The sequence below is a fragment of the Endocarpon pusillum genome (assembly GCF_000464535.1).
Source record: "Endocarpon pusillum Z07020 unplaced genomic scaffold scaffold5250, whole genome shotgun sequence".
NCBI classification, from domain to species: Eukaryota; Fungi; Ascomycota; class Eurotiomycetes; order Verrucariales; family Verrucariaceae; genus Endocarpon; species Endocarpon pusillum.
Window position 1 is genome coordinate 120,540 of NW_006916494.1, and position 20,566 is coordinate 141,105.

At 49.5% G+C, this 20,566-nt stretch overlaps 4 protein-coding genes across 4 annotated transcripts; 1 reads left to right on the forward strand and 3 right to left on the reverse strand.

Moving 5' to 3' along the window:
- Positions 1 to 2,189: 2,189 nt before the first annotated feature.
- EPUS_05485 (uncharacterized protein) lies at positions 2,190 to 3,231 on the forward strand (the record flags this gene model as incomplete). The annotated part of the gene is made up of 2 exons (XM_007806250.1): positions 2,190 to 2,477; positions 2,578 to 3,231. The coding sequence occupies 2 exons, from the start codon at positions 2,190 to 2,192 to the stop codon at positions 3,229 to 3,231; spliced, it is 942 nt and encodes a 313-aa protein (XP_007804441.1).
- A 1,085-nt stretch (positions 3,232 to 4,316) lies between these two features.
- On the reverse strand, positions 4,317 to 10,090 carry EPUS_05486 (uncharacterized protein; the record flags this gene model as incomplete). Its single annotated transcript, XM_007806251.1, has 3 exons — positions 4,317 to 9,071; positions 9,122 to 9,284; positions 9,339 to 10,090. The coding sequence occupies 3 exons, from the start codon at positions 10,088 to 10,090 to the stop codon at positions 4,317 to 4,319; spliced, it is 5,670 nt and encodes a 1,889-aa protein (XP_007804442.1).
- A 1,028-nt stretch (positions 10,091 to 11,118) lies between these two features.
- EPUS_05487 (uncharacterized protein) lies at positions 11,119 to 13,506 on the reverse strand (the record flags this gene model as incomplete). Its single annotated transcript, XM_007806252.1, has 4 exons — positions 11,119 to 11,223; positions 11,273 to 12,406; positions 12,464 to 13,354; positions 13,435 to 13,506. 4 exons carry the CDS (start codon positions 13,504 to 13,506, stop codon positions 11,119 to 11,121), a joined length of 2,202 nt encoding a protein of 733 aa, XP_007804443.1.
- Positions 13,507 to 17,415: 3,909 nt separating this feature from the next.
- EPUS_05488 (uncharacterized protein) lies at positions 17,416 to 19,470 on the reverse strand (the record flags this gene model as incomplete). The annotated part of the gene is made up of 3 exons (XM_007806253.1): positions 17,416 to 19,194; positions 19,244 to 19,256; positions 19,307 to 19,470. The coding sequence occupies 3 exons, from the start codon at positions 19,468 to 19,470 to the stop codon at positions 17,416 to 17,418; spliced, it is 1,956 nt and encodes a 651-aa protein (XP_007804444.1).
- Between the last annotated feature and the right edge of the window lie 1,096 nt (positions 19,471 to 20,566).

Consider the following 20,566-nt stretch of genomic DNA (forward strand, 5'->3'; position numbering starts at 1 on the left):
AGCTACTGTATCACTAACCGTACGCCTCTTACCGTAGTATGCCTCCTCCCATACGGAGTAGTACTACGTAAGGTCAATATTCAAACTTCTCAACGACATTCTTGGAACGGGATCGGGGGACGGAAATCAAGACACCAGTTTACTTCTCGCGAAATGGCATAGTTATCACGCTCTGTTGTACGGAATATTGTTGATTAGGGCGAACTCGCGTACTGTTGAGCCACAATGCTGAATCTGATTTCGGGCATAACCCTCAAAAACGATCTATCATGTAGCTATCATAGGCCTTGATAGAGATGTTGTGCGTCAAAACCTCGCTATATTTGTCAGTAGAAGCGGCGAGGGGACGTGAGAAAGCTGATGGTATCACATTTGGGCACCTTTTACAAAGTGCCTGGAAGGTGTTAAAGGGGCTCTTTGACATCTATCCCAAGTTCACTACTAACAATGCAGTTCAAAGACTAGACACGAAAAACCCTGAATCAAAGATTGGATGCAAAGGTAATAGGGTAAAAGAAGTGTCGCTTAGGCATGATGCTCCTCTGAACTAGTTAGTTAAATTTGACGGATGAGGTAATCATAGCCCTATACTCTAGGGGTCATGCCACACCGTTAGTATTGTATTTCCAGACATTAACTTCACCTATAAGCATATCTCCTCAGATGTAGATTCAGCCCGTGAATAAGGTCGTTGCATTTCAAGACATGGTGGCCGGATGGATGAATTCACACGGTGAGCGGGATCCGGCCCTAGATATAAGTAGCATGACACTTGGAGGCCCCGCTTCACATCAATCAGTCATGCTCCCTTGTTACTTTCATCCAGAGCGCGGAGTACAGATGGAGCAGCTGTGCATTGAACCACCACGCATGAAGAGCGTATAGGTCTTGCAATCGACAGCGGCCACTGGACTTCGACCCCTTGAAAGCTGCAAAGATTGGCATTTAGGTCTGCCGGACTGCGCACAAGACAGGAAGAGCTCATGGCATTTAAAGATCATGTACAGCATCATGTACAATATCTGGGTACTGCGGTAGACTTGATATGCTTGCATCTGACTGAAGTGAAGGACTTGGAGGATGGACAAGACGAGCTAATTGAATCCGGCCTAGTGTTATCTTGGCCATCATCTATCGCACTCAGCTGTCAGTGTGCGGCCAAAATTGAAAGTGAAATCAGTAATTCAGTAATTCCGAGTCGGCGACAACACTCTCAACCTCAAATTCGTCAGGTAAACTAGTACGTTTGCAACTCTTCTTCTCCCTCCAATGCACTTAATAGAGCTATAACTAACTGTAACGATTTCCTAGTCACCATGAGTATGCTCTCGAACCACGCAGTCCGATAAGACCAATATTGACAATTCGAACAGCGAAGGGAACATCAAGCTTCGGCAAGCGCCATAACAAGTCACACACCCTCTGCAGACGATGTGGTATGTTGCCTGCCTGGATCATGGATATGGAGCTTTGCGCTGGAAATTTGTCTCAAGACCGCAGGGCTGATTCATTGATATTTCACAGGTCGTCGCTCTCTTCACATTCAAAAACATACATGCTCATCATGTGGCTACCCAGCTGCTAAGACTCGAAAATGTATGTAACATCGCCACTTTTGCCGACACGCCTTTGGCTCCCTGGGTCTCCGAGTTGGCCCCAAGAATGGACAAAGTACTGACCGTCGTGTGTCACCAGATGAGTGGAGCGAGAAGGCAAAGAGAAGAAAGACCACTGGAACTGGGCGAATGCAGCACTTGAAGCACATCGCGAGGAAATTCAAGAACGGATTTCAGACCGGAGGACCAAAAGGGGCAAGGGGACCGAAGACAGAGTAGATGGACACAGGGAGATGAAAGGAAGTGTCCAAGAAAGCTGACCACAGTGGTTTAAGAACATGGCCGGGGCGCATTCATGAGATGGGCTCACTCCAAAGGGCTGACTCCGCATACAGCTTCAGAGAGATGCATGCAAAGCAAAAATAAAGGGACCTGTCAAGCAATATACCCATAGCAAATTCTACAGCAGCATCCTTTGAAACATATTGACATGTCTAAGGGTGATGGTGCTGATTTGGGCCATATCCGTTGTAGAACTCGGTTCAATATCGCGTATTGTGTATGCCTACTGTATGCAGCATCTGAATTTGATCAAGCGCATACTAGTAAATATTTGTATCTCCATCCTTCTCTATGCCCACACCCATCCCGTCCAATCTCTCGCCTTTACTCAAGCTTCCTGCTCCTGGCTCTCTGACACTCATCACCTCTGTACTAGACGCCACATCCAATTGGCTGCTGCTGCGGTACATCTACGCAGCGCTTCGTCCAGAAAACCAAGATGGCCATGCCACGACGGCTGCTCGAGTCGCAGTGGGCGCCAACGAGGAGACAACACATGATAAGAACAAAGACTTGAAAGTCATACTTATAAGCTTCCTCCGCCCTTTCGAGCTATGGAGAGAAATGGGAAAGAAGATTGTTCGTCCTGATATACATCGCCCAAGCCTTCTGCACCATCTTCTCCCCCTATTCCTCTACACTGAACCCATAAAACCGCAATTTGCTAACAGACCGACAGGGCCTCGATCTGCCTTCCCTCCTCTCCGCTTCAAACCCTCGCCTGATCTACATTGACGCCTTCACCCACCTCTCCTACCCGCCCAGCACCCCAACCCCTCCTCTCCCCCACCAGCCTCACGCAAATATCCACACCCTCGCACCCCTCACCACTCTCGCAACCCTCGAAAGCCGCCTTCTCTCCCTCATCCCCACTCACCTACCACTGCAGAATTACGTTCTGGTTCTCGACTCTCCTGACCTCCTCCTTGCCGCCTCCCCCCCTACTGCCAACATAGCCCCCCTCACGCTTTCCTCCCTCCTCTTAACCCTCCGCTCCAGATCCTGCATCCATTCCACCGTTCTGACCCTCTCCGCTGATGGGCCTTTACTTCATAATGGTGCGAACGCGGCAGCAACTCCATTGGAGCTGTCACACCGGGAGTTTGTATCGGGGATGGCGCATCAGGCGGAGCGGGTGGTGCAGTTGCGGGGATTGGATACGGGGGCGGCAAGGGATGTGAGCGGCGTATTGAGGTTTAGTAACGGAGGTGGTGCTGCTGCTGCTGGCTTGGAGGAGACGGAGGGAGGCGAAGCGGGTGTCAAAGAAGAAGGAGAGTGGTTGTACCAGGTCAAAGGGGATGGAAGCGTGAGGGTATGGACTCGGGGTGAATGAGAGAAGCATCCGCCGCTTCATATTTTACAGCAGTGGACTTGTCATGACACAAGTACTAAGTAAGTTACGTTTCTACGACTTTCAAGATACTACCGACTGGAATGTCCGGCTCCTCCCAGTCACATTTCAACCATACTATCAGTGAAAATTGCACGACTATTGGCCGTTAGGGCAATGAATGAGTCGAAGCAGCTGCAGACCAGCTCGCCCCTTTTCTCCCCAGGCTGGATGACGATCAACCATGATGTACGTTCATGCTTCATCTATATAAAAGCAAATGCAAGACAAGATGAACCATCACCCTTCTCATGCAACATCCCACGTCCATGTTCCACCTTTCGAATACACCAAATGCCAGCTTCCTGTCTCTCATTCCTGGATGCCCAACCGCGACAGGGCATCCGCTTGGCATGCTTGGCGCGCATTCCAGGATGGAAGGGGCTTGATTACATTTCATTTTCCGTGGCCACTTCCTGTGGTGTTGAGTGGAAGTGAGGGCCGTGAGATTGGGAGGGAGGAAGAGAGAGGGGAAGGGAAAGGGGAAGGGAAACGAGAGGCATAGCAGCAGCACGAGGATAGAGGGTAAGATGGGATGGGATAGGATTCGAGTGGACACAGATAATTGTCCGAGTCTTTGGCCGATATCTCTTGTGCTTTGCTTGTAGAATCGGATTGGATTTGAACTCTGGGGGACGTATGCGCAGTCAGATCATAGTCAAAGTCAAGCATTGCGAGGTAAGAATCTAGGTCGTAGTATCTTGATCTCGCAAGAGAAGCTGGCTGCCCTTGTCTGATTCAGTCTTACAGCGATAAATGTTGTTCCTCCCTGACCGATGACCACGTTGCGATTGGGTTATAATGCAGTGAAGACACCCGCTTGAGAGAAAATGTGTTGAGCTCTGCCCTTCCCAGCACTCTACTTGGAAAAATCGAAATGTGGTTATGCTCCTTGAGCTACCTGCCTGCCTGCCTGCCATGCTTCGCTTGCAAAATCCGGTCGATTGAACGCGAAGCAAAAAGAAAAGCAGAGATGCGATGCATTATAGATGCATGTTCGCTGAGCCAATCCCAACACCTCTTTCATCTCATAGACCACCAAGCTTGAGCAGGCGATCTGCGTCGTTCTCACTGCCGCCGCTTGCGAGTGGATCCATAAGAATAGTTTCGTCGTCATCATCATCATCATCATCTTCGTCTTGTGCCCTGTGCAAGCCATCATCTAATAGACTATAGCTGCTAGCACGCTTATCTCCATGGTATGGCGTTCCACTCATACCAGGATCGCCACCACTGCTCGCGAGCGGATTCATGAAAACTGCTTCGTCCCTCGTACTCTCTCCTCCGACTGCATCGTTGGAATCATCATCATCGAGCAGACTGCGATTCCCGGCATCGGTGGCTCGTAGGCCAAACTTTGCCGCAGTGTGTCGCTTGCCCCCGCCAGTTGCTGAAGGATCTGCGAAGACCATCTCCTGAACAATTGTTTCCATTCCGTGTGCTTCGGCGTCCTCCTCGATTAGACTGTTGCTGCTCCCAAGAACATCTTGCGGGTGGTCACCCACTTGATTCTTCCTCTTAGTAAACAAGTTATCAACCAATCTCTTATTTTCGCCTGGACTTACACGGCACTTCTCCTGGGAACCGTCGCCTTCACCCCTCTTCCTGTCAAGGGAGCCCTTACCAAGCAGTCCGCTCCAAGTGAACTGGGCCGGATGCTTCCTCTCCTCAGAGATTGTACCTGGTCGCAGCACCGTCCCCTCGATCGAAGAGCTCGGCTGTTTGCGGTCTCCATTACGAACATCTAAACCCGAGCCGTAGCTTCGGTCCTTACTCACATATTCTTCGGACTGATCAAGGTCAGATGCTACTGGCGGCCCAGGCTGTACCTGCAGGCCTGCAAGATCGTCGGATGTGGAGGAAGAGATCGAGAAGCTTGCAGAGCGATCTCGGTTTTCCTTTCCATCGTTTGGCTCGATATTGACGCGTGCATCAGTCTCGCTACTGGAATTCTGCTGATTTGATTTGACCATCTTTTTTATTCCTTTGAAGATTTTGGAAAGCTCCCTGACAGGAGTAGACTCGTTCACCGATTCTTGCGTGTTAAGGGGGCTGCTTGCATCGGAAACACGTAGTGAGGGTGGCATCATGGAGTTGTGTTGAATTAGGGATAGAGGTGGATCCGTTCGACTATGATGGGCGAATTTCTCCTCATGCTTTCCAACTGCGTCGTCTCTACTGGCTGGTTTACCACAAGCGGAGAAAGAGTTCAGTATACTCTTCGGGGACACGTCCGACGATCTGGGGCGGTTGATGATCTCCTCGATCCAGTGGAATTGTTCAGAGGTCGGCTGCGGAGGTATTCCTAGACCTGGAACATAAGATCCAGGCGGAAACCCCTCGTTGTCAATGTGATGAGCATCGGTTTGCGCAGTACTCGCAATGTCGCTGTCCTGATTTGAATCTGTAACGAAAAGGTCATTTGAAGGAGCTTGCTCTTTTGCCACCAAGGATTCTTCTTTCAAAGGGTCACTCAGAACTAGCTCTTCAGATTCGTTTGCCCCGGGCTGGTACGGATCATCGTACATTTGTGTCTCCGAATTAAAGGTTGGCTCTCGAATATTGTCCAAGAGATCTCTACCACCACAATCCTGCTTCTTGGTGGCCAAGCTGTCCACGCCCTTGGCGATCTCAGTTAATGTGCTGCGGAGTAGCCACGGGAAGCTGATGAAAGGCATGGTCGCGCCTTTACCCTGCAATCTCGCAGCTTCGAGCTCCTCCTTCGTAACCCGATACATTGCCACTGCCCACGGAACGAGGTTGCTCCAGCTCTTTCCTCCGGCTTTGTCGATTACTGCGTTGTAGTACTGCTCTTTCAAGCTATTGGATAGCTGTCCGATCTCTTCGTGGAATTTGTAGTCTTTTGAAGCTTTGCTATGGTCGAGGACAAACGTAGACCACACCTCAAATTCAGTCTTAATATCATGTTGAGCCATAATGCGTTGAAGGCTAGTGTCATATTCATGCTTCAGTTCACGGGCGTCTTGCATTATGTCGTCAGAGGGCTCAGAGGCATCAAGAATGCGCACGTCGAATGGCGCATCATAATTTGGTAGAAAAGCCACCCGGTCAACCGCATCATACAGCTGTCCTAAAATTTTATGAGATTTGTATGTATTACGACCTTTCTTCTCCATGAAGTGCGGCCATCGTTTCGCATTCAATGCTTTTGGCATCTGTGCAGGTTGTCCACTTTTCGGGTAATCGACAGCTTTCGAGTGGAGTCGAGCGAGCTCAAGACATTTTCCATCTCTGATACCTTCGTCCAGGAAATCTGCCCAAGCAAGATGTGAAAGCGCGATCTTCGGCAGGAAGTCATTCTTCATGTACTTCACAAAGAACTTGGTGATATCGGTCTGAGTAACATCTCGCCCTAACGGCGTAGGAGGCGGGGGAGTATAATCCATTGGCTCAGCATTCCATATTTTTGGCAACAACCTTTCGTCCCAGATGACCACATAATCGTCTCCATCAAGATCGCCACCGGAGCACATACTCGAGATGTCTCGATCCCCTGTTTGAGGCAGTACTAGAACATCGACCAAGTGGTGCAAGGCAGGAACGTCGATGGCCTTGACAACTCGCATATCTCCGGGATGAAGCGATGGATTTCGAGCAATAACGCAAAGTCCTTCGATGACCCTACGATATCCAGAATCGGGAGAGGTGATCTGAACAAAAACTTCGGGCAGCCTGGCAATTCTGCTCTCTGGTGCCTCCTCTTCGAGAACTTGATCGGCATCGAAATGACCTCTCAACGTGCCTGTCTCATCAGTGCAGCCTAGAATGCAGGCTCCTTCTCGGACAGGCAATTTGGCCTTCTCCTTCAGGTACTTGATTGACCATGCACGCCATAGTGCCAGCAATGAGGTGACAAATGGCTCATTTGTTCGACGGAAACCTGCTTGTACCAGACTCGCAATGGTCAATGTCATGCGGTTGGGGTCGACATGTCCGGTCAAGGCTTCCATGGCCGCAGTATCGTTAACCATAGCACGCTCCATGAGCTGGATTTCCTTGTCTTGAATGAGGAGGAAGATGTCGTCAGGTACTCCGAGAGAAGATAGCACAAGGATCAGTTGACGGTTGAGAGTTGCCACCCAATATTCGGACCATCGTATGATCTCCATGCCAGAATATGTCGTTTCGAACTTGAACTGGCTCTTGCGGATCTTGACATTAGTTGCGCCAAGTTCAGGAGCGATAGCTAATACCCCTTTACAGCCAGCCATTCGGAATTGATAGACAGAGGGAGGTGTTCCTCGAACTCCAAGCTCCTTTGCGATTGTCTCAGCATAGAAGCGCGAGATCTTGCCGACCCCATCGGTAAAGTTGAAGCCATTGCGTTCAATGTCATCGATGAGATCACTCTGCCGTACTGGTGGAAAACCTGCAGTTCTGATAGCTCTGGTTGTCGAAAAGCATTGACCGATACGGGCAGCATGCTTCGCGACAATTCGCTCATGGTGGAAGCGGCCCATCCATGCACGAATGTGAGAAGCTGTCGGACCTGAGGGTAAAGAGGCGAAGAAGTAGGCGCCATGTTCACGAAGTTGAGAATTGCCGAAGGCAAGAAACTCGTAGTGACGATCACCGATAACAATCCCCCTTGTGAGAGTGCGGAAGACTTTGCTAAGAACTTCATCCATTGTCTTCTGACTTGTGGCACCAATCCTGGCGTAGCCACGAAACTGATCATCTTCGAAACGAACCCGAAGAAAGCGATCAGCATGCTCTTTGTACCGACGGATAACTCGATTCGTCATCTCGATGTAGGGAGTGGTTAATATCATCGTCGATGGGGTGATGATCACAGATCGTATGAGCACGCAATTCTCGGGTATTCTGCTTCTCATCGACGGCAGTCTACGTACACGCAGCTGGAACACATCCATGGGGTCGAAGATGCGCAGATTATTTAGGGCTACACATTCGAGAACATGCTTTGATCTCTCATGGTCCGTCTTTGATAAAGTTTCGAGGAACTCCCTAGTTATATTATGCTCATTGATCCAGCCATTTGAAATGCAGACATCGAGCTGATATCTCACTGGGAACGGCAGGTAGATCTCGTTCATCTTCGGATTAAGAAGACTGTGGAGGGAGTGCTCGAAGGCTACTTGTGCGGCAGAGGTGATTGTGGTGGGGTCATGTTCCGTAAGAGACGCATCTAGAAGGTCCCAAGCAGGCTCTCCCCTCTGAGCAAGCAGAAACCTCCCGACTCTAGCAATCGGTACGTTATAGTCCCTCAATGCAGCTCTGAACACACGGTACTTTTCTTTGTCAACGGACTTGTCATCGACGGTAATTCTGTACGTTGTCCAACGGCCAATGTTGACAACACCCTCTGGATGATTCTTGAGAGTAACCGAACAAGCCTTCAGGAGAGCCACTTCTTGTTCACTGCTAAACACATTCGTCTGGCGGAGCCAAGCGTCATCTTCTCTCCAGGTGAAGGCTGCATCATCATGGGTGGCTGATATCCCTCCCGAAAGCTTCTTGTAGAAATGAGGCGGTGTTCGGAGTGTTAATATGAATGATGTTTTGGTATCGTCCGGTTCCTGGAATTGAGAAAGGTCAAACACTTGGTCTATGGGTATAGTGAACTTGTACTCGCGAGTCTTATCAGCATAGACGGATGGGAAGCGGATAGAGATTTCTCTGCGACCGAGATTCAGCACCATTGAGACTGCGCCACGTGGAGTAGAATGCCGGGTGCGCTTGACGAGCATGGTATCTGGAGCGACGAGAACTCCGAAGTCGATAGATTCCGCGCCAAGCTCCTTTTGCTGGTTAGCAAATTCTGTCCTTGTACTGCGCGAGATACACGTACAGTAGTATCAGGATAAGTCACGTTCTCGTTCACGGGACTGGTCGTTGTGAACGTCTTTCTCTGATCCCTATCAAGCTGGACCTGGATAGGCCAAGTCCTGCCGCCTTCAAAATTGAGAGTGTATTTGGATGAAGATGTGAAGAAGTCTCTTCTGGGTGGCGGTCTGCATGCGATTAATCATAGCAGGAGACAGGATTTGAACAAGACTTGCCTGAACCTCAGTCGTGCTTTGGTGTCTTTTTGACCACCTCGAGTGACGAATATATCAATTAGATCGACATCACCTTCTCTCTTGAAGTTTCTCCAGATGTCGACTGTCTTGATGCCTGGCGGAAGATTGCTAAGGTAGAGATCAAGAAAGTCCCAAGTCGTCCATTCTGGCTTCGTATGCTGAAGGTTTATTGCTCTTGTTTTTGCATCGAGATAGCCTTCAGCTCTTCTATTCGAATACATGGTGGTGTCTGGGGTGAAGTCTGTATGATTCACAAAAGTATGTTCTGGGGGCGGAGAAGGAGGAGTAGAGGTATAATGGAAGCTCGGCAGTGTTTTGAAACCATTACTAGTAGTAGTGAATGGAGGTTCAATATCTAGTTCGGGAGTACTAGGATAGCCCTGGTCCTTGGCAACCTCTTTCTGCTTTGCAAATGGGGAAGGCACGTTCACGAATGCGTCGAATGGTCTCACCTGCTCCGAACTTTGATTAAATGCAAGAATGACTCGAGAACTTCCGGGGGGAAGATGCGGTCGATTCAGTCTGACTTTCTGATGATCTCGGACTTTCGCTGCGGTGGGTATTCTTGTGGTTGTGTTGAAGGATGTTCCGCGTAAAGACAGTGGTAATGGGCTTTGATCCCAAGATGCTCCAGATATTGATGACCTGGCTTTGGACGAATGCCGCCTCCTGCCGGTAGAGCCATAGGTCATCCTGCCCCTGACCAGCTTCGGGCTACCCTCATTGCTGATTGCCATGATGGCGCTCTAGGATGTAAGCGGTGTAGGGTGGTGGCCCAGTCCAGACCTCAAGGTCCGCTTTCAGCTGCTGTAAGATCAATTGGAAGAACGCAGAAGTAGGAAGCCACAAGCTCATGCAGTGAATTGCTTGTTGTTCTGCTCTAGCTATTCGTTGTTTGTGCACTCCGGCTTGTTGCTTGGCTGGGTTAGAGAGCAAAGTGGCAATCCGGAGTATGGAGTTAGAGAGCAGAAGGAACACAGCAACCACCGGATGTGTTGCTACTCCGGCATCATAGCTTCATCTCTCTGCAATTACAGAAAAACGGAACTGGCCAGGAGGTGCCTTGTCACTGCTGTTCACTTCTTGCCCTGCTACTTTTTGGTAGTACTTCAAGATGCAAAAATCGCCGTGAGGAGAAATGGTGCCAAGAACTGGTTAGCGCGACTTCTCCACCAGCAGCAATCAAAATGCTGATAAACACACCGCCAATTGGTTATGTGCTGTGCTGCACAACATACATTTCATTCCTGACTATTCCCTCTCAAGCCAGATGCATGTCGTTGGAGCACCAAACAACGCAAACGAGTTAAACTGCTCTTGGACTTCCTCTATTCTGTACATATCTCATCGACCTTGAATGCGTAAAGAATGGGCATTCGTCAGCTTCGATCCTGCTTGCAGCATCTGTTTGCCGCTTAGCCGCTTGGGCTATGGATGTGCTTGTCGGCAGTAACGTGAGAAATGCTGGACAAGATTGCTCTGCCGAGCGGATCGTTGCAGAGCCTGTTTGAGAAACCGGCACAGCGCTTGGAAGACACGTCCGGCAAGTGTCCAAAGGCTCACGTAAGTACCAAAGGCAATTCGACTTGGTCAGATAGAGGGTTGGGAATGAAGAGAAGGAGGAGAAGAGGGAGAAGAACCTGTCCTGTTTTCATACTTTGCAGAGGACAAGCCGGATGTAGGAGAACAACATTTGCATCCTTTCGTGGACCCCTACATTAGCAATGACAACTCGCATCCAGACTATTACCCGAAGAGTGTGATATCAGTCGACTCTTCCTCCAAGAAGTGCCACGAGCCTCATTCTCAGAGATTCCGCTTCTCCCAAAGCCTTGTCCTTCTCAGCCACAGCCAAGCGTAGTTCCTCAATCTATCTTCGGGTTAGTGAAACACCATGACTGGCGGATATCTGTACCTACCTGTCCGTCTGCTCGTGCCAGCGCCGCCTTCATCTCCGCCTCGACGTTCTCTCGTTTCTGTTTCTCGAGCTGAAGCTCCTCTTCTTTGTGCTCCAGGTCAAACTCTACCTCCTCTAATTCGATCTCCAGCTCCTTTTCTCGTCCTAACAACTCTGCTCGGTAGTTTACCTGTTCTACGACGTACTTCGTTTCCACCGCTTGCACCTTTCGATCCGCATCTGCCAAGAGCTCTGTGTAATCTTCGCGAGATTGTCGAAGACGGTCTCCCATATCAGCACATTCCCGCTCAGCAGTCTCCAGATAACTTTCGAGCGCACTGCTCGCATCCTTTTCTTCTTTCAGCAGCCTCTTTGTCTGTGCGAGCTGTTCTTCAAGACCGATTCGCTGGGCGGTTTCATTCTGTAGACGGGCACGTAAAGCTTCACACTCAGTCTGAGCCTCAATCAACGCCACATTGTATTCCAGGCCCATGGTTTGATCGCCGCTATACGAGCAGAGCGTATCTGACGTCCCGGAGGAGGATTCTTTCAATCGATTGAGTAGTCTTTGGCAGGTTTCAGGTTGTTGGAGTGATCGGCCTGAATGCCAGGCAGCTGTTAGAAGGAGAGAGGAGAAACTTGTGGCTAGTTCGAGACGTAGCCGCTCAAGAGAATCTGAGCAGACCTCCTCCCCAATACAGTTCACGACCTCACTGTCTCGGAATGACAACGGGAATGTGACTTCTGAACCCCACCAATCAGGCACGTAACCAAGCTGAATGAAATCAACAATGCATGGCAAGATGCCAGATCTATTAGAAGCACTATGCAAAGAGTTCAGGACGTGTTTTGCTTGGTAAAGTTTGAGGGCGGTATTTACTGCATTCGAGCACCAAGGCTGACACTGCTCCACAATAAACGACAACATCCGTGTCACTATTGCAGATTTGCCAGGTAACGTCCTACTTGGACTAGCCTTAGAAGAGCACAAACGGACTAGAATTTCTGCAATGGCTTTGTCGTTTCCTGTTGCTACAGCGCTGTCGTAGCTGGATTTAGGATCACAAACAGCAACAAGTACTGCACTTGCTACCTTCTTTAGGGCGAGTGACATCTCACTATCTGCACCGAAAAGCAAGAAGCAGAACATCACACCCTGCGAAACTGTTAGCTCCCAGACCTGAATCCTGGATAGTGCAGTGCAACAACCCACCTCGAGCCGTATATTTAGACCAAGTGCTTCTCGATTTAATCTGGAAAGGAATTTCTCGATAAGGAGTGGGTATTCTTCCACCCACTGCCGCCGAACAGGCACACTGATTGGCGCGATGATTCTCTGTGCCAATATCATCGCCTCAAGCGGAAGAAGTGGCGATGACCCTGGGTCATCAGAACAGAACACGGACAAGTACAGAACAATTAGTTTGAGCGCGCTCAAGGCGTTAGAGCCAGAGAAGAGCTTGAAGACGCGTTTTCGGCATTTCTCGGAGAATTTGACCCCTGGTGGTGTCTCAAGTGAACTCTTCGAAGGACTTTGAGGGGTCTGAAAAGCGACGGCTACCTGTGCCAGTAGGTCCTGCGCAAGCATGATCCTGGAAAACTCTTCCCTCTTGGTCGATCCAGAACAAATATCGTTGCACCGAGTTGATAGTCTGCTCAGTGACTTCTCGGTGAAGAAATCCAGAATGTTGCCCGGAAGAGCACTCAGTACATCGGAGAGACAACGAAGGTTTGCCTCAGTTGGACTCTCAGCCGCGGAGACGATTGCATCTTGTACGAGCTGCTGAGTCGAAATAGGAAGAGCTTCCTTGTTCAGTGTATAATGAGCCACTAAAGCAGCACAATGGAATCGGTGGCGTTGAGACAGGTTACTGGCTGCACCCGTGTCCGTTCTGTCGGGACGATCTTCTATCCAAGATGGATCCATCTCCAGGACAGTATTGACAAAGGTGGGCAATACTGCTAGCCTTCTGAAGATGCTGGGCTCTTGGTTGAGGTCGATAACCAGTTTCGCCAGCGGGACGATCTGGCAGGGCTTTGCCAATGCCCATATGGCAAGCTCGCCTTGGCCGATATTCTCATTCTGCAGGAAACAGCCGAAAGACTGTACATCTGTCAGCATACGCATGCTGGACTCGGTTGTACAGCTAAGATCAAGGTTACTACTGAGCAAGAAAGACATACCTTCAAGGCATCTTCGGTGGTGCCGGTCAAGAGGTTGTCAACCTCACGAATCAAGCTGCTAATATTCTCCATAATGCTTCACAACAATGACGACACGTCGTATGTGAAAGCGATGGATACTGCCAATGTTTCTTGATGTCAACCGCGGCTCGAATTGGCGACTCGGTTGCCTGTTCGACCTCATTGTGATTTCCCATCCGCCGCCGCGGGTTAATTCTTGTGAACACCCAACAACTTGCATGGTTGGAGAAATGGATCAGGAAATGTTCCTACTTTAGTGACAGCATGAACACCACAAATTGGTCGATAGCTCTGATTTAAGACCGGCAGCTATTAACCTCATGCGAGGCAGGGTACGAGGCTGGGTGTGGGGAACCGCCAATTGGTTGGAAAAGTTTCTCATTTCACACGCGACATCATTACCTGGAGGAGTCCGAGAGTATCAAACAGGATGGTAGAAGAGGTAATTGAGGATGCGACACCAACTTTCCTGCTTTCAAAAGGATAGAAGTGATTCATGAAGAGGTTTGTTCCGAGATGCACCAGCCGCCTCAGCCACCACCCCCTGCGGCTTGGGGCACGCTCAAGCCTGAAGCGGCGCGCACCCCCTTTCCCCCTCCCATTCTCCTCAAGCGACTCCCTCGCGCCGCCGGTCAAACATACCAACTTTGGGCGCTGATGAACACCGATTCTGGACGAATGGCAAAATGCCTCGCTAAATTCCTTCATTGGACCTTTTTACGCCTACAATAAGTGGAGGAGCAGCACTTAACTTTACCAGGGACGGTCAACCCAGATCAATGCCTAATCCATTCAACCAAAGCACGTAACACCAGCACAATGTGTCAGGGCTCCGGACCTTGAAAGGTATACTAACCCGACTTTGGCCGTATTGTAGGAGCACTGGCTCTATGTTCCAAATAGCCACTTGATGAGCTCGCCAGATCCTGGGGGAAGAAACAATCAGCACTGATGATGAGGATCCTCGCTATCATGGCTGCTCAGCGCAATCCTCAATCGACATCGACCAATCACCCGTAGCAGTTGCCTACCCCAAGAGCACCAAAGAAGTCTCCCGAATCACTAAATTATGCATAAAGGACCGTTTGCCGATGATCTCCTCTCCGGCGGATGCAGCATCGAAGCCAACTTCTCCGCCCCGTTCGGAAATATGAGCATTGATTTCCTTTTCATGTGCCAAGTCCTCACTTTACACGAAGACGACATGGACGTAGTTGTCCGACCTTCCGTCCGTTGGCGATGCAACTAACTGCCCAAATCAAGTACACAAGTTCATTTCTTCCCCCCATTGACCCTTGGCCAATCAGTCAAGATCAGCGGCATGGCAGGCACCAGATGTAGCGGCACCAACACGATGCGCTACGGCACGATGAAGAGTTAGTTCTCAACCTCAACGCAATCATACCCGACGCCCGGATTATCAAGTCTAGTCTCCCAAAATACAAGTCAGCCCGGAAACTGTTAGAATGACTCACTGAGGGTTCTACCTCATCAAGGGGACCTGCCCATTTACTGGCCTCCTCATATTGGTCCAGGTACTGTGCTGGCATCATGGTGTCCTGTGAATCACATTAAGGGGATGCAACGAGCGTTGGGAAGCGTTTCGATATGAGAGGCACGAAGAGTCTGCCTCTGCTACTTGGTAGCGTGATGGCGGTCATGACTATCGATGTGTGGATTCGTGGAACCGATAGCTCGATGTAGTGTCGTTTAAGCTAAAAAAAAGAACGGAAACCTTACACAAGTTCCCGCCTTTTGGGAGAGAATGCAGTAATACAACGGGAGCAATGGTTCGAGGGAAATCGACGATGAAGAGAGGAGAAGAGTAGAGTAGAGTGCAAAGACAGTGAAAAGCAATGATCAGATAACTAACTATCAATAAAGAATACGAACGTTGGCAACTTCCGCTGATCAGACTCGATAGTGACTGTTTCAAAGCCTGGAGCAGGTTACACAAGAGATGGATAACACAAGCCACTACATGTTTGTTTCCAAGCGAGGTCAACTACGATTACAAAACTCTCACGTCTCAAAGTCGAGCCCCTTCAGCAGACGTCTGAACTACATCGATGTAAGAAGTAGCAACGACGCCGCAATTTCCTGGGAAACCATCGATGCGAGGATGGCCCTCGACCGTGGACCAAGGACATCGGCCCAATCCTGTTCCAGGCATGGTTTCTTCCAACGTTAAATGTTGGCACCCGTTGTTACTCGTCGGCGAGGACAATCATACAAGATTCCTATTGTTTACTTTTTCGGATAATATCATGGTCGCCTAAGTTGCAGATTCGAGGTTGTTGATTTCAAGGTTTTGGCAAGCAACACCTTGTCTTTTGATTTCTGCACTGGCTAGGAGCCATCTCCGGCTGGTCATCCGCAAAATACTGCTTTCTCAAAAAGATTAGATTCCGGCGTCTTCTTCAATAACAACTTTATTGAGAACGACGAAACCAGTCTAGGTAAGTGACCATATTCGGTTGTATATTGAGGTCGCTCTCATTGATTCACCGTTGCGATGCTGTCCATCCTTCTCAGCCCTACGAGATGGCTCGCAGCCTTTGTCCGGGTCTTACTCTCATTGGCCTTTGATCTGTAATATCGAGGCAACTCAGCCCTGCAGTTTGCTGTTCTTGCATTGGCGCCACCATCGAGGGCTCTGCATACGCATGTGTTTCGACCAAGGTAGTTGACTTTGGAAAGCTTTTGCTTCATGCAGGGTTTTCTCCTCCTAATTGGGAGGCTATGGCTCGTTGAGAGATTCCTTCGTACGCTCTTGGGGAGGACCCATGCATGAATGATAAGGCTAGCCTGACCTTGCATTGAATGCTCGAAGCATAACGTTCTGACAATGCCCGAGACAGGCGCTTTAGCCATAACTTCTAGGCGAGCCCATCTCTTAGATCGATAGTCCATCTGGTAGCGGCCACGTGTGGCCACCCCGAACCGGTCACCCATTTTCTTCGGATGTTGTCGCACAGGTTCATTGACGGCTTTGTCAGACGGTGTAGGTGTAGGTGGGTCCTCGCCTGAAGACTGAATTGTAAGAGTTGTGACGTTATAGAAAGACGCCCTAGTTGCACGATGCCCCAAAATGTCAGTATCTGGTTGGAGCAAGACTGTGGAGCTTGCTCTGCAGGCCTAGAACTTGCAGATCTCTCGGAGACCAGATTGACCGTTAGCAGGCCTTTCTGCATGGGGCTGTACATAGGCACGCTTCGTGACGCAGTCGGTAACAATCAGCTGATGGAGACGGTCTGCTAAAGCATTCTCACAGGATGCTCCTACTCATCAGCGCCGTTGAACGAACTATGGAGCTCTCCATGGAATGGAAAGCAGATTCAGATGGAACTGGACCACAAACAGGGAGTTGCTAGTCAACAAGAACTATGTGTCTTGACGGTGATAACGTGAGGTAAATTAGGTCATAGTTGAATTCTCCGAACAAGCTTACCGGTTCTGCCAGTCAGCCAGGCAGCGAGGTGAGAAGAACAGGGAAAGGAAAGATACCAAGAAGGATACATGATTCGCTCTACTAGTCTCCAAGTGTCCTGGGATTCAGTGCGATTTCCAACTTGTTATGAGAAATTGGCATATTGGTAGAAAAGCATTGAACTCTTGTGGATGGAATGTGTACCAGGCTTGATTTCCTGCTCTGTCACGGTATTATTTTGGTCGACGCTTCCGGGAGGGGGCAGTGAGGAGGGAGAGCGAGATAATTAAGTTGATGTATGCTCTAGAATAGTGCTCTCCGACATTTTAAAGCTGAAGCGCTCTGGTGGATGCTCTGACGCCGGTACTTGAACAAGAGGACAGAGGCGATCTGTATGGTGAAGTGGATGGGTGGCCGTTCATGGTTTGGTGGCCTGAGAGTTTATGTTTTACGTAAAAGGGTGTATGATTGTTGCCAACAAGCCGGTCAGAGACCCAACGTAGTAGTAAATATCCAGAAAATATTCATCGTCAATCCAGCTTAACTTTGAGAACTTCTCGTCGTGGTTTACTATCCCAACCTCTTCCATCATGGTGTCCCTCACTGAAGCTCCGCTGGACGGCAACGTTATCCTCCTTGCGAAAGATGTCGACATGTTTCATACCGCCGCTGCTACCAACACCGCTATCATGGAGTTCCTGAAAGCCGTAACCCACCATGGGGTTGCCGAGTCGATCGATGATCTGTTCTCCCCTCATCAGGCATCCGTGTGGGCCAAGCTCTTCAACCAACGATCGGTATAGTTTGGCGATGGAGATGTAGGCTTCGTCTTTGATGATGGCTTTGTTGGCCCAGATGATGACGGCGGCCAGGGTCAAGAAGTGCATTCCGGGGATGATGGAGAGTAAAGGGACGGTGTATTTCCACGTGACCTTAAGATAGACCGCGAAAGTTGGGACGGATGAGCTGGAGACGCTGCGGCGAGGGCCGCGGTGGTCCATGGCGGCGATGGCCTTGGTCGAAAAATGAGATATGAGTAACGCGACGTAGTCCTCACTCGCCGCCTCCTTGGGCGCTTGTGGGGTATTAGGGAAAAACAGGCTATATTGCCGCGTGTCGTTGATGAATTCCCCAGATTGCCACCCGACCGTCCCAGCAAGCATCCGAGCCTGAAGGTCTGGCAGCCCATACACCTCCGCATGCTCTAAAGGCACGTTATGAACCTCGCTGATAATATTGTAGCACTTGAAAAATTGCGCGACGCCAATACTGTCAGCTTGATTATTAGCGATGAGCATCGGCTGGAATGCATTGATGTTCGTGCAGCGATCTCCACAGGTGGAATTGGTCTGTGAGATGTATGTCATTCCGCCGGGAACGTATTCGTAGACAAAGGCGGTTTGGTTTTGTCCTCCTTCCAGGTAGACGACATTGCCTTCCGTTTTATAGTCGTTGATCACAGGGTAAGCATTGCAGGCTGCTGTAGAATTTACGTAGCGATCACTCATGCCGTTTTCATCCCGATTGCGGGAATTTTGGTCGCCAAACCAATACTCTGAATATCCTGGGTAGGCTGGGTCAGCCTCAATGCTCCGACCGAAGCCCAAACCCATATCCCCTATTACTGGTTCGACCCAGTAGTCTTGTCCCTGGATGCCGTATGCGTATGCAGCACCAAGCTCTGAATAGTACGTAGACACGGACGTATTCGAATTTCCAATGTACGACAGCTCAACCACGCTGATGTTTCCAGTGGTGACGCCTAGGTAGTCATTGGACTGTTCCAAAGAGTATGTCAACCCGAGCACAGCGACCAGAAGGGTGGCGCCCACACATATTGCAAGCCACACCAGACACATCAGCTGGGTAAAGGTAAGTATGAAGGGGAACTTTGGCCTCCGTGCTTTGAGGAAAAGTTGAAGTACATTGATATGCTGATGGCAGCCCATGATGAGGTCAAACTGGTCCAGGGGACGATAACTCGAGGCGAGGAGTCTCCACCTCATCATTTTGGCGTAGCTTTTCAGGGAAGCAATCAGGTTTAAACCCAGGCCGACTGAAAGACCTGTGATGATAGCGTTGAACGTTCGCCTTTGGGGGTTGGTTAAAGTCTCGTGCACAGAGTAAGAGTGGAGCACTCCTGCGATAGATCCGCAGAGAGTAGCCGTCAACAGCCATTCCCCAATGCTTTTCCTCCACAACCTCCACCGCTGCTCGTGATGGCTGTATGACTGTATAGTGGAGGTCGATGATGCCGTTGGATCGAGAACGGGGCCATGAAAGGATGGCGAGGCAAAGGTTTTCAAAGCCTTCCACCGGTCAGATTTCTCAGAGTTCTACCTGCTATTGGCCGTATACTAGGAAGGTGGAGCTTTTTGCTCGTCAGTCGAGCAACCTCACAATTGGGTAATTTATTGGGACTTCGCACATGCATCATCGCCAGCATCGTCGCCAGAGCCTCTGCCGTGAGCGCTGGACGCGACGGAGGTCTTAGGTGATGCACTCGACGCCGGATTCGACCTGGGGGACGTCGCAGCAGGTGTGATTTCTGGGTCGTTTTGCTCCACTACCTCGTAGCTCGCCATTTGACATAGATAATGAATGGAATGCAGCAAGTCGATTAAAGAGAGCCGGAGTCTGACCCTGCAGGAGCGGCTTTAAATGTCGACAAAGATATAGCAATGCATGGAGTAGACCAAGGAAGGATTCAATACCACTCGCATTTGACCAGGCCCGGAGGCCCATGGTGGGGGGCGGCAAAGACAGGAAGTATTGCGGTACCAGGCAGAAATATCCATAAGTTAGCTCGGAGTGTCAAGCGAAGCCAATATCAGTCAAGCTCAGGCAAGGTGAATGGGGTGGTGGGCGACAAAAGAAGGATTGGAACTGCTGCTGTTAGCATCGAGCCAGGATGCTTATGCCTGGTACCGCAGGGGTGTTAGTGTGGTGCTAGTAGGCGTGTCAGGATGGGCGACATATCTCTTCCCTTGGGTGTCCACGTCCCATATTCAAGTTGTGGCCACCTAACATAAGCAAAAGCCTCTGTCAACAGATATTACTGAGCGTTGTCGGTCTTAGAGCATTTTCCTATTGTTCAGACGCTACTGGCATTATTTTAGAGAAAGAATTGATTCGAATAGTTGAAATAGGTACTATGCAAACATAAATTGCTTCGATTGTGGCCATTGGGACTCATCTTTGTATTGGTTCTGATGAATGTTTGTGGAGTGGCAGCGAACTAAATTTGGTGGCTTAAAATATTACCTCAGGGGGCCTGTAGCATGTATTCATGTCAGTTTGCCACGTTAGTTGGTGGGGGATAGATTTTCCGATGCCTGCTGTGCCGGGTTTGATGCATGTGTAGTGTGTGCCCATGTCCAAAGGATCTGAAGGCTGAGAAATCCAGCCCTGATAGCAGGGATCAAGATTAAGATTACCGTTTGAACAATCATTAGATGAGTTACAATACCATAACTGACTCTAGTCCTGAAATAGACAACGCTAAGCCTAATTAGATCTTAAAATTTCCCAAAATTCTCATCAAAGCATCCGAAATCGTTCATCCGCCCAGACTCAAAGCTCATCAAAAATCAACACTAAAAATCTGTCCAAAATCTTGAGATTTAGCTGTAAGATATCATATAAGTGATCTAAAATTACCGTTAATTTAGGACTCGCGAA